At 45.2% G+C, this 16425-nt stretch overlaps 1 protein-coding gene across 1 annotated transcript in view; it reads right to left on the bottom strand.

Annotated features, from left to right (window-relative positions):
- Window positions 1–16425, bottom strand: part of Dnah3 (dynein heavy chain 3, axonemal) — an 88960-nt gene that overhangs the window by 58307 nt on the left and 14228 nt on the right. The window contains exons 7-17 of the mRNA XM_028314977.1: window positions 14662–14924; window positions 14115–14272; window positions 12959–13151; window positions 11233–11459; window positions 9834–10011; window positions 8417–8679; window positions 7263–7464; window positions 6033–6203; window positions 4296–4443; window positions 3021–3219; window positions 1898–2066 (exon numbers count right to left, since the gene is read on the bottom strand). Of these exons, the coding sequence (XP_028170778.1) occupies window positions 1898–2066; window positions 3021–3219; window positions 4296–4443; window positions 6033–6203; window positions 7263–7464; window positions 8417–8679; window positions 9834–10011; window positions 11233–11459; window positions 12959–13151; window positions 14115–14272; window positions 14662–14924 (2171 nt within the window). The remainder of the gene's footprint in view (window positions 1–1897; window positions 2067–3020; window positions 3220–4295; window positions 4444–6032; window positions 6204–7262; window positions 7465–8416; window positions 8680–9833; window positions 10012–11232; window positions 11460–12958; window positions 13152–14114; window positions 14273–14661; window positions 14925–16425) is intronic.

Here is a 16425-nt window from a genome sequence, read left to right as displayed (position 1 = left end):
ATGAATAATATTATACCGGTTTCGGTTACGGATGTTTTTTTAATTTCGGATATCCGAAAGTTTCGGTTACGGTTACGGATATCTGTGCTTTAGAATGCAATTTGCAATAGTTGTCCAACACGGTTCATTCATGGCCGCACACTTTACATCGAATAAAAAGTAATAAAAATTGATACTAGATAGCATTATAAAGATAAATCAGGCTGTTATGCCTGCAACGGGGCGTCTTAGCTAGCTCAGTCTGACACCCCGCTGTTTAGTACTAAGTCCCAGTTCGCCTTCTGCGATGAGGGATGTGTACCTATCCAGGATGCCTACAGGGATATTCGACCAAGGAAACGCACAATCAATAACACAATGGCACTTATAATTCAGGTTCCACAATAGTTTACTTATTCTAGTTTCACTGAGACAAGAGGGATAGCGACGCGCCCGGTTCGCGTCCCGAGACTAGTTTACGTATCCGCGAGAGGGGCGGCGCCCTGTGCGAGGTTTAGCGAGTGTTAGTTTGGATACTTATAAACTAGGGGGGTAGGACGGTTCGCTCCCAAATCGGTAACCGAGGTCAACGAAGTGGGGATTCGTGCACCGAAGGTAAAAGGCTTGGGACCTACGTGGCGAGTGGGGAGGAATTACAGGAAGGGTGGCAGCGGGATTGCTACCGCAGGTCGGGATTGAGTAAAGCATGCACTCGGTAGGGATTTGGATGTGAATACAGGCAGCGATGGTTCGCTCGTGTCGCGGAAACCGCGCGAGCAGAAAGTCCTATCGAGCCAGGTTAGTGGGAACAGTGAGGGTAGCTATTCGCTAGGGACTCTTGCGCAATTAACCGTAGACGCGCGCGCGATCGTCTGGTTGTTGCGATGGCTCCCGAGCGAATGCTAGGCGCCCGCGGTCGCCGCCGTCTCATATATTAGCTCGGTCCGTGCGGCGTGCGGCCGCGCAGCCGTAGGGTTGTCAAAATCTCCGTGCTCGGTGCTAGGGCTGTCGATGCGTCGCGGGGCGCGTCACATGCCTTTACATTAATGCTATACAAAAAACTATTTAAACTGCCTACATCCGAAACTATCCGAAACTTTTGAATCGGTTACGGTTACAGTTTCGGATATTTTTTTATAACGGATATCCGAAAGTTACGGTTACGGATATTCATAATATCCCTGCTGCTGACCATAGGCCTCTCCCAATAATGTCCAGATTGGGCAGTTGGCAGCGGTCTGTATCCAGCGCATTCCTGCAACCTTAACGAAGTCATTTAAGGGTGGACATCCTATGCTGTACACTTGCCGGTACATGGTCTCCATTCCAGAACCTCGCTGCCCCATCGATCATCATTTCAGTCACAGGATGAACATAGGCCATAGGCCTCCCCCAAAGATGCCTAGATTTGGCAGTTGACAACGGTCTGAATTCAGCGCATTCCTGCAACCCTTACGAAGTCATTTAAGGGTGGACATCCTATGCTGAACTTGCCGGTACATGGTCTCCGTTCCAGAACCTCGCTGCCCCATCGATCATCATTTCAGTCACAGGATGAACATAGGCCATAGGCCTCCCCCAAAGATGCCTAGATTTGACAGTTGGCAACGGTCTGAATCCAGCGCATTCCTGCAACCTTTACGAGGTTATTTGACCACCTTAAGAGTGGACGTCCTATGCAGCACTTGTACTTGGCCTCCATGCCAGATCCTTGCTGCCCCATCAGTCGTCAGTTTTGCATGCTTTGTGCCCTACTTAGCTTGCTAATCCATAGGCTATTATATCACCGCTACTGAGCCATTCTGAGCTTTCGAGGGTCTTCAAGAATCGTCTAGCAAGATAGCAGTTCTATGACTTTCAGTCTCCCGAACAAGCCATTTTCCAAAAAAGCCAACTTTAATTTATAGTATAGTCATACCTTGAAGAACTTGCCAAGCGCCTTGTAGTCCAGGCCGTCAGAGCAGTTGAAGACGACGCACTTCTTGGCGACCGCCTTGGCCAGGTCCTTGGTGGTCTCCGTCTTTCCCGTGCCCGCCGGGCCCTCAGGCGCGCCGCCAAGATTCAACTTGAGCGCGCTCATTAGGGTTCTGTAGAATAAAAAAGTAAATATTCTACGGCATCCGAAACTTATTCAAAATGTTACCTAGAGTCCAGCATTATGAAGGCTAATGTATTTGCGCTCGCCGACAGGCGCCAATGCTATTTTGTTACAATGACCAACAAGGTCTCGTTACTCACGTTACAATGACCAATAAAGTCTTGTTACTCACTAGTGACTAAGAAAATAGCGCCAACTGGTGGGCACTGAAGCCAAAAGAGGGCCAAATGCGATAGTTCCATTTACCAAGTTGGCGTCAATAGGGCCAACTATTGAGCACAAATACGGTAGTCTTCAGAGGATTCTTCTTTTCAGCCAAATGACGTCCACTGCCGGACAAAGGCCTCCCCCAAGGTTTTCCACAATGAACGGTCCTGCGCTGCCCGCATCCAGGCTCTTCCCGCGACCTTTACCAGATCGTCGGTCCACCTAGTAGGAGGCCTGCCCACGCTACGACTTCCAGCCCGTGGTCGCCACTCGAGAACTTTCCTGCCCCAACGGCCATCGTCTCTACGAGCTATGTGCCCCGCCCACTGCCACTTGATTTTAGCAATTCTGCGAGCTATGTCGGTTACTTTGGTTCTCCTTCAGAGGATTATTACCATTAATTCACAATTTCAAGTTCGCTAAAATAATAAATAAATCTTTATTTTACTCACACAAAAAATCGAACAGAATTACATAGTGAATGTATAAGATACGTTTGATGTTCATTCATATATACACTAATAAGCTTTGTGTTTGTGTGTGTGTGTGTGTGTGTGTGTGTGTGTGTGTGTGTGTGAAGTTTGCTAAAAGAATACTTCAATGAATCAGAAGACAAGTTTTGTAGTTATTTTTTTCTTCAGCTGATTGGAAAGACCCACCCTCTACCTTCATAAGTTTTTTGGACCATTGAATGTTAACTATTTAAATTATTTTATCAATGGCCATCCAACGTTACCTGAAGCAGCGATCAGTAAGCGGCGTAGCAACCAATCGGCCGATATTGCCCAGGTACTCAAACCCGTATTCCACTTCCGTAGTGATCATGGAGCACGACATCTTGTCGCCGCGGAAGTAGTAGCGCAGCTGTGAGATCCAGTTGAAGTCCGTTATGTCTTGTACATTCTTGCTGACCATCTCTTCTAGGATAGAACGACCTGGAGAGAGAACAGAAGGGTTTGCTGACGTGCGACTTTTTATGAGATACGGACCGATGCATGGCCTGTGTTCTACGTAATTATGACGTAATTCCGTATAGCAAAGCAAACATACCTCTGATAATAAGCCCAAAATGTGCAGAGACCTTTCTAAGAACTAGATATTGATAGTTATCTGCCTCGGGACACGAATCATATTTCCATATGCTCAGGCGAAACCGTAATCGTTATAAAGGTAACTCCTCCACCAGTTTCATTAGGCCGAAAAAAGCGAGAAGAAACTGGAGTCAATAAAAGCCCAGATTGCCTGGACTGGCAAAATAAACGCTTTTCTACTATACAGGGTGGAAACGATAAGTGATCTCACTCAATAATTTCTAAACTATACAATACAGGGTGTTACTTTGCATTCTTGCCATATTTACAGAGGTTACTATATTACTGATACTGAACACAAATCCGTAAAAAAATAATGCCCGAAATTTTTTTTTTTTAATCTTGAGTATTTTATTTTATCGACAATGTGTTAAACACACCACTAATTATCGTAACGCATGCACATCACTTGTTGGCGATGGCGATGTAGACTTTTTTACTTTTTATTGTATTTTTAAATATCTATTGCAATCTATTGTCTTTAAAATGTCTTTTTGACACTTGTAAATAACTGAGAAATCCATCAAACACAAATCACGTTATAAATAATACAAAAATGACTGAAGTGTATTCAAACAACGAATAATTTAATCAAAATGGTGCTTGGAGTGTCTGCAAGACGTCTTAGACGAAATGCTTGATGACGAGCGCCTCGACGGTGATGCGGTTGCCGGGCTCCAGCTCGCCCTGCACCAGGTACACCAGGCCGTGATCTGCCGTGCTTCGTCCGCTAGCTCGTCGCTCGCTCTAGCACGAGGACACGAGACACGCACCGTGCACGTCGAGCACGATGAGCGCCTCGACGGTGATGCGGTTGCCGGGCTCCAGCTCGCCCTGCACCAGGTACACCAGGCCGTGATCTGCCGTGCTTCGTCCGCTAGCTCGTCGCTCGCTCTAGCACGAGGACACGAGACACGCACCGTGCACGTCGAGCACGATGAGCGCCTCGACGGTGATGCGGTTGCCGGGCTCCAGCTCGCCCTGCACCAGGTACACCAGGCCCGTGATCTGCGCCGTGCTGCGCTCGACGAGTTCGGGCAGGCTTTGCGTCTCGATCGCTTCGATGGCCTGCACACACGCATAGATACAAATCAAACTATAACCTTAGCGCATAGTTGCAATTAAAGTGAATTGTCATACAAAAAACTAAAAAAATCGTAAAAATTGTATAATTAAGTTAAAAATCTACCTAACCAGCATGTCCCTTAGACCCGGTTTCCACCAAGGTGGAGCGGTGCGGAGAAATGTTTTGAATTATCAATTTCATTCAATCCTCATTCAAAGACGTGGGGTGACGACAGAGTAGAATACATTCGTCACCAACCCCTTCTCTTCCCGGGGGTGTCGTAAGAGGCGACACATCAAACAGAGAACGGGCAACAGCGCTCGACTCACTGAAAAACATCAATCTTTTAAACTGTGATCTCCAACCTGCCTGCCAAGCGTAGGGATTATGGCAAAACCCTCGGCTCATAGTCCAGCAGTGGAGTGTAAAGGGCTGTTGATGATGATGATGAATCTCATTCAATCAGAATTTTTTATTATTTCTTCGCTCCGCCTTGGTGGAAACTGGGTCTTAGAATCTTTTCTTGTAAAATACGGTCTATATGCCACTGTCGAACTGCTAATGCGAGCATCTCACGTTGCGTGAGAAGTATTTTGGGAAGTAACCGCGCTGGATATCAACCAGTAACCAAGTAGAAACAAATCAAGGATATTAAAGTCGTGGTCAACTTATCCCAATAGCTCATTCATCAAGCAGGATCCATATTAACGTAGTCAGATAGTTCGAAGCATATAAGATAGCGAAAATGATCTGATATTCAATATTTCATATTAATGTAACCAGTCAAAGTAAGCATATTGTTTGAGGCACCCAAAGTAGTCAATATATGTTACCAAAACTGTTCTCAATTTTATATAAGCTGTCAGGATGTTCAAAAATATGTATGCAGATATGACATAGAAACTGTCATGATTTTGTTGTGACCTCTTTGAAGTCAGTCGGTTAAAATCAATTTATATAAACTACTGAGAAAGTTCTGCCTCCTTCCAAAGGTTGCTGTGCCCTAACTGGATCCACATTGATCTGCTTGAATTGTAAGACCTAAATACTAATGTGATGAAGCAATAAAGTATTGAGTCATTTGAAATGGATTAAGAATAAAAGCTTGTTTTAAAAAAGTTTATTTTTATTATTATTTTATTTTACACTTTTTAGTTATATATCTTAATCTCAGGACGCTGGACATTATCTAACACTAAAGTGCTCGAAAAGACAAATCCAACGAACCCAAACTCGATGAGTTTCCGCCGTTTTGTTTAGGAGTTCCTATGGCCACCTCCCGACTCCATCATCAGGCCAGCTCAAAGGTACCATAATATTGCATTGTCATCGTACTTACATAAGTGTACCAAATTTCAGCTCAATCGGTTGAGAAGAACTGGTCTTAAATTCAGTTGCAAGATTTGTCCCACACATACTAACAAGTGAAGTCAATATAAAGCTTGTAATAATAATAATAAAAATTCCAGCTCAATAGAAAACCGGGAAGTGGGTCAATTTTAAGTTGCAAGATTTGACGACAGACACCAGACATGTGAAAGTAATAAAAAGCTTGTAAAAAGACGCTTCGATCTATTTGACGCTGACGTACCTCGGTGGTGTATTGCACGCAGGAGCCGGCCTGCACGATCTGGCCGGGCCACACCAGCACCCAGTCCTCGCGCCGCGTCAGCGGGTACGCCGCGATGGCCTCTGAGGCCACGTCGCGCAGGCTCACGATCATCTGCTGCTCTAATTGCTGCAGCCAGCGCTCCACCATGCCCTGGACAACAAGTAGAATCAGACGATCCAAAAAGGTGGGAAATGGAGAATTGGAGATACTAAAAAACTTGTAACACCTACTGTATGATTTTATCAATTCTGCGGGCTATGTAGGTCACTTTGGTTCTCCCGCGGATCTCCTCATTTCTGATTCGATGACGCAGGGAAACTCCAAGCATAGCCCGAGATATCAAGTGGCAGTGGGCGGGGCACATAGCTCGTAGAGACGATAGCCGTTGAGGCAGAAAAGTTCTCGAGTGGCGATCATGGGCTACTAGGTGGACCGACGATCTGGTAAAGGTCGCGGGAAGAGCCTGGATGCGGGCAGCGCAGGACCTTTCATTGTTGAAAACCTTGGGGGAGGCCTTTGTCCAAAAGTGGACGTCATTTGGCTGAAACGAACGGACGACCGAACTTACTGTATGTAAGCCCATGTTCGCAAATAAAAATGATTTTATTTGATGAAAGTAGATACAGACTGGTGTTTCAGGAAGTAATTCTGTAAAAGCGCCAGCCCTAACACAACTCTATTAAGGTGATATACAGGGTGTTAGGTAAATGGGTATATGAGCCGGCACTAGCCCATGTTAACATATGCATATAAATGGTATGGTGAAGTCAGAAATTTGATATCATCATTTTAATTTTTTTTGTGTTCATACAAAATAAAATTTATAAAATCAGATTTGTATGAAAATTAAAATGAATTCAGCAGATATATGATATCAGCAGATCAATCTAACAACTAAAGTTCAAGCTCTTTTTAAGAAATAGTAATTTTAATCCACTCAAAACCATAAGCAAAGTAGCGGTTTCCTTCGCAAAAAGCAACAGCCAATATTGCCACGCACGCTATGTCTTCAGTAAGGCCCGCCATACATGGATAGCTTCAAGCAGTTAGTATCGACAGTTTCAAACTGCGACTGTTACATGGAACCGCTCCAGTTGTGACTGCTTCGGGCGGTTGGTAGCACGGTTAATTCACTATGATGGCAAGAGCGGTCCGTGTATGGTGGACCTAAATACACACGCAACAGTAAACAAAACTTTATTACTTTACCTTGGCATCTGCCGGCTGTATGCTGGTGGACAGCTTCACAATCTCGCCCTCAGCGGAGGCCATGCCCACGATCTCCTTGTTGGCGTTGAACTCCAGCGTGTAGATGCCCTCGAAGCACTTCTTCAGGTGAGGCTGCACCTTCATCGGGTCCTTTGTCTCCGACAGAATCTCGAGAAGCTCGTCGTTCGACAAGAAGAAGAATCTATAGGAACCGAAAGAAAGAAATTATAGTCCAAATGCAATGAGGGTTTTCGCTATTGAAAAATCCGCCAGATGGCAATACGTAGACGGGAGGTCCAAATGCTGCATGATTGGTGGATTTTGACATATTATCTGTCAATGTCATGTCAAAATCCACCAATCATGCAGCATTTGGACATATTATCTGTCAATGTCATGTCAAAATCCACCAATCATGCAGCATTTGGACCTCGCGTCTACGTATTGCCATCTGGTGGATTTTTCAATCGCGAAAACCCTAATTGGCAGATAAGGGTTGAAGTCGGTTTTTTGACTCATTTTGCGCTTATGTAAAGCAGTCCACAAAACAATCATTTTGATTAGACAGACATAATACATACACCATGCGTCACATAAGTAAAAATAAAGTGAGTGTGTTGTGGAAATCCTTGAGCCTCATCCAAGTCTTTCATCCTTTTTCCAGTAGTGGACGTCATTTGGCTGAAACGAACGAATGAAATTGTCAAGTATAGTCTCGCATAGTCCTGCTTTTCGAGTCGACTTGGTCACGCTCGATTCTTCTGAAGTAAATAATAATTCTTTTGAACTCGTACATACGTCTGGCTTGGGCAGAACAAATGCGGGGCAGTAGCAGCGCAGTTTGAATGCGGGCCTGCGCAAGAATACAAGAAACTCTTTGAAGTTTGTCACACCAAATTTGAACGCGGGCCCCCGCTCCAACCGCGCCACATTGCAACTGCCGAACGACAAACCAGGCGGCGCGCTGTTGTATTACTATGGCGGCCATACTAGCATGACACACCGGACGCAGGGCGGTAGCAGCGCGTTTTGACAACCACCCGCGTTGCAACTGCTTTGAAACTGCGCTGCATTCAGTGTGCCTACTGCCGCGCTGCAACTGACCCGCACTGCTTCTGACCCGCGTTTGGTCTGTGGAAGCCTTTAAGTCTGACCTGGGGAAGAACAGCCGCTTCTTCTCGAGGTAGTCGTTGAGCCCGCGCTGGATGTCGTCGAGCAGCGCGTTGTTGTAGCGCAGCTTCTTCAGCAGCCCCGGGTAGTCGGTGGCGGGCAGCACCAGCGGCTCCTTCTGGGTCGCGCCCATGATGCTTCGCCACTCCTTGTCCACGTCGCGGAAGTTGCGTGCTTCGGTCGGCATCTGACGCATGATGTCCTCGGAAGAGAATATCGGCTCCAGGTACATCCATGTCGCTTGGCACTGTGGCACACGAGCGAAGAAGTTATGATAAAATTTTGATTGAATTGACTCTGTGACAGTGAGTGCGGGCACGAAACCGGCAGAGGTAGCGGGACGCTACGTGTCATAGACATTAGTGACACGTAGCGTTGCGTGCGCAGCGCGAGCATTGTTTGTAAAAAACCACGGAGACGTCGCGCTTGCAGACTGCGTTAAAAATATTTTGTCACGTATAATATGCATAAAAATACATCAAACCCCCACACTAGCATCTTTCGAGCGTCGTCGTCTTGCCAGTGCCCGCGCAGTGTCAATGCGGCGCTATCTCAGTGTATAGCCGAGAAGCCTCAAAATTTTTTGGGCACACGACAACAGTGGCCGTCATCAACAATCGGCCTCGAAGTCCTTCACGAAGGGCGAGCCGCGCATACATTTGTCACGTGGCAATACTTATACCTGCGTAAGAATTTACTTCTAAATTTCGTCATTACTATTTGATAAGACAAAGACCTGCAGCCACTGGTCCAGGATATCCTGCATGCTGATGAGCTTGCACGATGCATGACGTAGGGCAAGCAGCGCATACATTAGTCACGCGGCAATATGCATGCATAAGAACATACTTCTAAACTCCGTCATTACTAGTAGAGAAGACAAAGACCTGCAACCAATGGTTCAGGATATCCCGCATGCTGATGAGATTGCACGATGCATGACGTAGGGCGAGCAGCACATACATTAGTCACGCGGCAATATGCATGCATAAGAACATACTTCTGAACTTCATCATTACTAAAGGCTGGTCCGTGAGCACGTAGAATCCCGTCCAATGACCCCAAGCTGCCCATCCTTGTCGCTCGCACGTAATTATGTTGCTGTCGCGCTCGCACACTCACTGCGGGTGCCAGTCGCACAGTCGCGACAGCAATATAATTACCCGCGAGCGATAAGGATGGGTAGCTAGGGGTCATTGGACAAAATTCTACGTTCTCACAGACCGGGCTTTATTAGAGAAGACAAAGGCCTGCAGTCACTGGTCCAGGATATCCTGCATGCTGATGAGCTTGCACGATACATGACGTAGGGCGAGCCGCGCATACAGTAGTCACGTGGCAATACGCATGCATAAGAACATACTTCTAAACTCCGTCATTCCTATTTGATAAGACAAAGACCTGCAGCCACTGGTCCAGGATATCCTGCATGCTGATCAGCTTCTCCTCCCAGGCCACCATGTCTGCCTCGAAGGCCTTGACGTAGGGCGAGCCGCGCATGGTCTGCGACTTGAGGATGTGGTCGTCCAGCTGCTGCTGGATGTCGTCCAGCCCCGTCAGGATGCCCACGCCCGTGTCTCTGGTGGTGGATACCAGATCATCGTCAGATATTTTCTATTAAATGTTTCATAGTAAGGCTAAATTAATTTTAATAAAATTCCCAATACACGCGTGACAACTGCGGGAAAACGAAAGTAAGTAGCATGGTCCGCAGGGTTGCTAAACTTAAGTGACAGTGAGCAGGGCACATTGCGCATAGCCCATAGAACTGATGGCCAGAAAAGTTCTCGAGTGGACACCACGCTCCAAGAGACGTAGTGCACAAAACTGTTGGCGAAGTTTGCGGGAAGAAACCGTTTACGGGCAGTGTAGGACCGCTCGTTGTGGAAAATTTTGGGAGAGGCATTGTTCAGTAGTGGCAGACTTTTAGATGTAGTATACATGAGTTAAAGATGTACTCGTATACGGGGTGGAAACGATAAGTGATCTCACTCGATTATTTCTAGACTGTACAAGATATTAAAAAAACTAGTTACTGATCCTGAAAGTGCCTCGTTAGCTCTATCAACGGTATCAATTAATATTATGTGGCTGTACCAAATGTATGGAAGCTGGAAACATTGAATGTTTTGATAGATCCAGTTTATTCTGTAAACTATAATTAGTACCGTTTAAGGGTAGGCGCACACCGTTGATTTTTCGTCGGCCGATAGTTAGTCGGGCAGTTGATCAGTATGGGCATGTATGGGAGTGCGCACACTACGCCGATTCGATTTGGCCGATTCTTCATACAAATTAAAATCGGGCACAACTATCGGCTAACTAAAAATCAACGGTGTGCGCCTACTCTAAAAGTGCTCGTGAAGCACTTTTAGGATCAGTTACGTTTTTCGATATCTTGTATAGATTAGAAATAATCGAGTGAGATCACTTATCGTTTCCACCCTGTATAGACGTTGCACTACCGCCGAATTTGAAACAAACACAACAAGTCGGCCGTTGCTGTAGTGGTTCGGAACGGACTACTATTCCGAGAGGTCCCGGGATCGATTCTCGGCCGGGCAGAAATTGAAATGATGAATTTTAATTTCTGTGATGGGGCTGGGTGTTACTATGTATATTTTTTTAGACAATTTTACACATCGCCAGCTAGCCCCAAAGTAAGAAACTTATATGCTTGTGTTATGGGTGCTAGCTTGTTTGTCCAGAGTGGCCGACTTTTGGTTGAAAGTAACGATGTTAGCTTAACGTCATTTGATGTATTTAGATGTTCCTGCCGACCGTACTGTTCTGCTGTTACCTGTAGGGCACGACCTCGAACTTGACGCCGCACCACTCCTCCTTCATCTTGTTAAGCGCGCGCTCGAGCGAATACTCTTTGGAGGCGTACTGCTCGATTTCTTCCAGCTGCGACGCGTACACGTGCACACCTTGTTCCACCATGTCAGCTAATGTGGCTTCGGGACCGTGCGCTACTTCCACGCCGACTAATTCGCTGATCTTGGCCCAGTGGCGGTCGCGCATCCCCTATGAATTACATTCGAAGCTTTCAAACTCTTATTGACATAGGCTGTTGCACCACCTAACTTTGACCGTAACTATGACGATAACCGGCGTTTTTTGTATGGAGTTTGACAGATTATGACGTTTGTCAAAGTTAAAGTAAGATGGTGCAACCCAGCCTTAGTCTCAGTAGTCAAAAAAGTTGCTCAAGTTCGCATATTTACCGGTAATGGTGGTGTTAGAGGTCATGTTATAAAAATTCGGATTCTGGCAAATCCAAAACGGGATTATACGCCAGATTATACGATTATGGAATAATAACACTTGAAGAATATGTTTCATACGCACAAAGAAAGTGGAATAAAGAAGTAGATTTGGTGCATCTTGAAAATGCTATTCATCATCATCATCATCATTTCAGCCACAGGACGTCCACTGCTGAACATAGGCCTCCCCCAATGACTTCCACATCGCACGGTTGGTAGCGGCCTGCATCCAGCGCCTTCCCGCTACCTTCATCAGGTCGTCGGTCCACCTTGTGGGTGGACGTCCCACGCTGCGTTTTCCGGTACGTGGCCTCCATTCCAGAACCTTGCTGCCCCATCGGCCGTCAGTTCTGCGTACTATGTGCCCTGCCCACTGCCACTTCAGCTTGCTGATCCGTCGGGCTATGTCAGCGACTTTAGTTCGTTTACGGATCTCCTCATTTCTGATTCGATCTCGTAAAGAAACACCGAGCATAGCCCTCTCCATAGCACGCTGTGCAACTTTGAGCTTCTGTATAAGGCCTATAGTGAGGGGCCACGTTTCCGAGCCATAAGTCATCACAGGTAACACACATTGGTTGTAGACTTTCGTCTTCAGGCACTGGGGTATTTTGGACGAAAAGATGTTGCGTAGTTTCCCGAACGCTGCCCAGCCGAGTTGGATTCGACGATTGACCTCCTTCTCGAAATTGGTTCTTCTATTCATCTTAATTACAAAAAAATGAAATTCTGAAAGCAAAGCGCTGGATGCAGGCCGCAACCAACTGAAGAATCTGGAAATCATTGGGGGGCCCTATATTCAGCAGTGGACGTCCTGTGGCTGTAATGATGATAATGTTCTGTTTAATAAAAATTGATTCTAAACTATCTTAGGGCCCACGCCCACGGCGATGTTTTGTACTGTTTTACCGCGTTAGTAGCGCGTTGGCAACACTTTCATAGTGCGTTGCAAATGCGACTAACGCGCGTTAGTAGCGATGCTGTCGCTGTGTAAAAAGTTGCCGTGGGCGAGGGCCCTTAGGCACGATAAGCAGTCAGTAAACAGTAAGAGTAGGCGCACACCGTTGATTTTTCGTCAGCCGATAGTTTAGTCGGGCAGTTGATCAGTATGGGCATGTATGGGAGTGCGAACACTACGCCGATTCGATTTGGCCGATTCTTCATACAATTTGAAATCGGGCACAACTATCGGCCAACTAAAAATCAACGGTGTGCGCCTACTCTAACTATGCAATCATCAAAAGAAGGTTCACTTACCTTGTTACAAATAGCGCACAGCACCGGCAACAGCACTTTAAACTTCTCCAGCTTGTTGCGCACCATATCGGCGATGCGTTTGGCTCCAGGGTATTCAAACAGCTGCTTGCCCAGCTTGTAGAGAAGCTTCCACCACGCCTCCACGTCCTCGGCAATCTGCTCCGCGTCCAGACCCAGGAACGGGCCGTGGTACCTGAATATAATAATATCCTCATTAAAAAGGTCATGGAAGAAATATGGATCTTTGTTGCTAATAACCACTCTCCCAGAAAACCACTACATTGCTAGATTACTGGCTCGATCAATAAAGACTTATATAAACTTGGCTTTTCGAAAACAATATATGATTCCGTGTTACGTAGCTTAAGTTAAGCCGTCTGCGATTGAGCAAGAAGTCTCTGAAATAAAGAAATTCCACTTCTAACTGGCATTCCTTCATCACACCTACACGGTTGAAGTTTACAAATTGAAGTTTTTACTAAAATGTTTCAATATATCGTAATGCTCTAATTCTAGAAAATGTGTTCAGTCAACAGCATCGGTTACTGGACTATTTCCACATTCCATTCCCACCGCTGCAATTCCAATGTAGCCAGAATTTACAGCTTAACCGCATTGTGGGACTCTCCCCTCCAGAAAGTCGGGAGCTATCCACTAAAACCCGACAGTGTCCTTCGGAGCCAAAGAAAGGGAGCCGCGAGTTAAATAATAAATAAATAAATTTTATTCAATTAAACATTTGGATCTAACAAGGGGTGAACCCTGACACCGAAACTAGTAAAAAATACTGTATTTTCAGTGTCAGTGATTCTTCGACATTTGTGGGCTAACATAGAAATATTTAAGTTTTACATGCTAGGACTATAACATGGAAATTTCAACTGGTAACATAAAATAACATTAAGGTGATATGAATAGGAGCGATTTTACAGAACATTTTATAATCGTGTGTGTGTATGTGTGTAGCATACTTTAATGGGTAAGCAACTATTTTAACAGATTTTCAGTATCAGCATATGACATCTTCAATAGGCAAGCTGTAGTTTTCTTTTTTACCTCGAATCTATTGAGAGTATAGATATGTGTAGACTTATGTATCCTGACTTATTGTCCTAACAGTGAAGGCCTGGTTTGTCGCAACTACAGGATCAGTTACCATTTCTCGTAGCCGTCGTAGAAGTCGAAGGAGGTGTGCCAGAGCTTGTGGAAGGGGTCGATGCCGGCCAGCATGGTCTGCAGGCTGAAGTACACCGACAGTTCTTGATCCAGCAGCTGCTCCTCGTTTATGATGTCGTCCGCTTCGTATTTGTCTTCCTGCGAGTTCATAGTTAGTTTTAATTTATCTACAGCCTCGTGTTAAGGCATAGCGTATGCATATGCATTGCATATTTTTACATTTTATTGAAATAATACACCAATAAAGACGTTATTAAACGGCCAATCTGGCTGGAAGTCATTTGGGGGAGGCATAAGTTCAAAAGTGAACGTCCTGTGGATGAGATATTGATGATTGCAAAAACAGTGTTGTACAAATGGCGGATTTATTTACAAGACAAGAGCCAGTGTCTTTGTTAATAAGAATGTATACTTTATAGTGCGAAAGTTTTTGAAATACTCTCAAGTGTTTCTCTACAAAAATTATGTCCAGTTCGTGACGCTTACACACAGAAATCACACTAATAAATAAGCACTGCTAAACTCACCATCAAATTCTTAAAGATCTCATCGACCTTTCCCACCACATCTCTCAACAGATCCAAGTTCAGCAGCGGCGGATCGAACCTTCGGAACAGCTCCAGGTCTTTCTCATGACGCTTCAGCTTCTCCTCGAAGATCGCCTTGCGGCTGCGCAGCTTGTCTTCAGCCATGGTCTTCTTGGTGTAGAGGGTTTTGAGGGTCAGGTCGATGGTCTCCTCCATGTCGAGAGGCCAGAGGAACACGCGCGTGTTTAGGTTTATGTCTTCGACTGTTGAAAACATACTTTTTAACACTAATCTTATAGATATGTAATAACAGCTAGGTAAGGTTTTCTGAATGACTAGAAGAGAGATTTACTAGAAGAAAGAAATGCATAGTATGATTCACAAAACTGACCAAGACCAATCAAGATTTGGGGCATTCCACGCGAAGCGGGCAGGTAAAAAAAGTCNCTCAAATACACTCAGCGGCACGGAATTTGGCCCAAGCCTAAACAACCAGATGTGAGGCCAAATAGGTGTTGTATACCTAAGTTTCGTGTGGCATGTTAACAGAACATTTGTTTTTGTTAATTTAAGAGGCTAGATTAATAAAAAAATGCGTCTGTTTAACTTTTTTGACTCTAGAAACGCATTTCGTTGTTGGAGCGTAAAGAGTACGGGAAAGTTTAAATTCGATATTAAATGTTGTACGGGTTTGGCGTTTTGTTTTTTGTTTTTAAATTAAGCTTAGGGTTATTCTCGTTTCCACAATTTGAGAATAATGCCCATTACTCCAGCTCAAGTTTCTCAAATAGTGTTGCTTAGAAGTCAAGGGCGTATGCAGCGGGAGATGGCTGAAACTTTTAATTTATGGCGTGCAAACTTAAGATTCACGTTAAAAAGGCATGACCAGACCACCTTTTACACAAGAAGACCAAGAAGTGGGGAATTAAGGTGTATGTCAGCGCGCGATGACCCGATTATCGTGCTTGCAATATCAAGAAATCGAGTTCTCGCTACGTTTGATATACGCCAGCGTTTACAAACAGCAAGCCCAGTGAATGTCAGTGAGCACACAATAAGAAGAAGGATGGAGGATCATAATATGCATACTCAAAGACCAGCTCGAGGACCAGAACTTCTCCGATACCTCCGCGAAGTGCGACTTACGTTTTCTAGAGAACATGCAAATTGGACGCAAGGCTAATGGAGTATAAAGTTCTATGGATCGCGATGATTGCAGAGTCACCTTAAGAGTACCAGACGGCCGTGGAAGTGTATAGAGAAGGTGCGGAGAAGATTTACTACGCAAACAGACAGTTTTCATAAAGAGTTTACTCCATTAGTCTAACGTCCAATTTGCATGTTCTCTAGAAAACGTAAGTCGCACTTCGCGAAGGTATCGGAGAAGTTCAGGTCCTCGAACTGGTCTTCAAGTATGCCGGTTATGATCCTCCATCCTTCTTCTTATTGTGTGCTCACTGACATTCACCGGGCTTGCTGTTTGTAAACGCTGGCCTATCTCAAACGTAGCGAGAACTCGATTTCTTGATATTGCAAGCACGATAATCGGGTCATCGCGCGCTGACATACACCTTAATTCCCCACTTCTTGGTCTTCTTGTGTAAAAGGCGGTCTGGTCATGCCTTTTTAACGTGAATCTTAAGTTTGCACGCCATAAATTGAAATTTTCAGCCATTTCCCGCTGCATACGCCCTTGACTTCTAAGCAACACTATTTGAGAAACTTGAGCTGGAGTAATGGGCATTATTCTCAAATTATGGAAAC

The sequence above is a fragment of the Ostrinia furnacalis genome, unplaced genomic scaffold (assembly GCF_004193835.3).
Source record: "Ostrinia furnacalis isolate ACB-3 unplaced genomic scaffold, ASM419383v2 OfSCF4936, whole genome shotgun sequence".
NCBI classification, from domain to species: Eukaryota; Metazoa; Arthropoda; class Insecta; order Lepidoptera; family Crambidae; genus Ostrinia; species Ostrinia furnacalis.
This window is presented reverse-complemented; position numbering and strand designations above follow the sequence as displayed.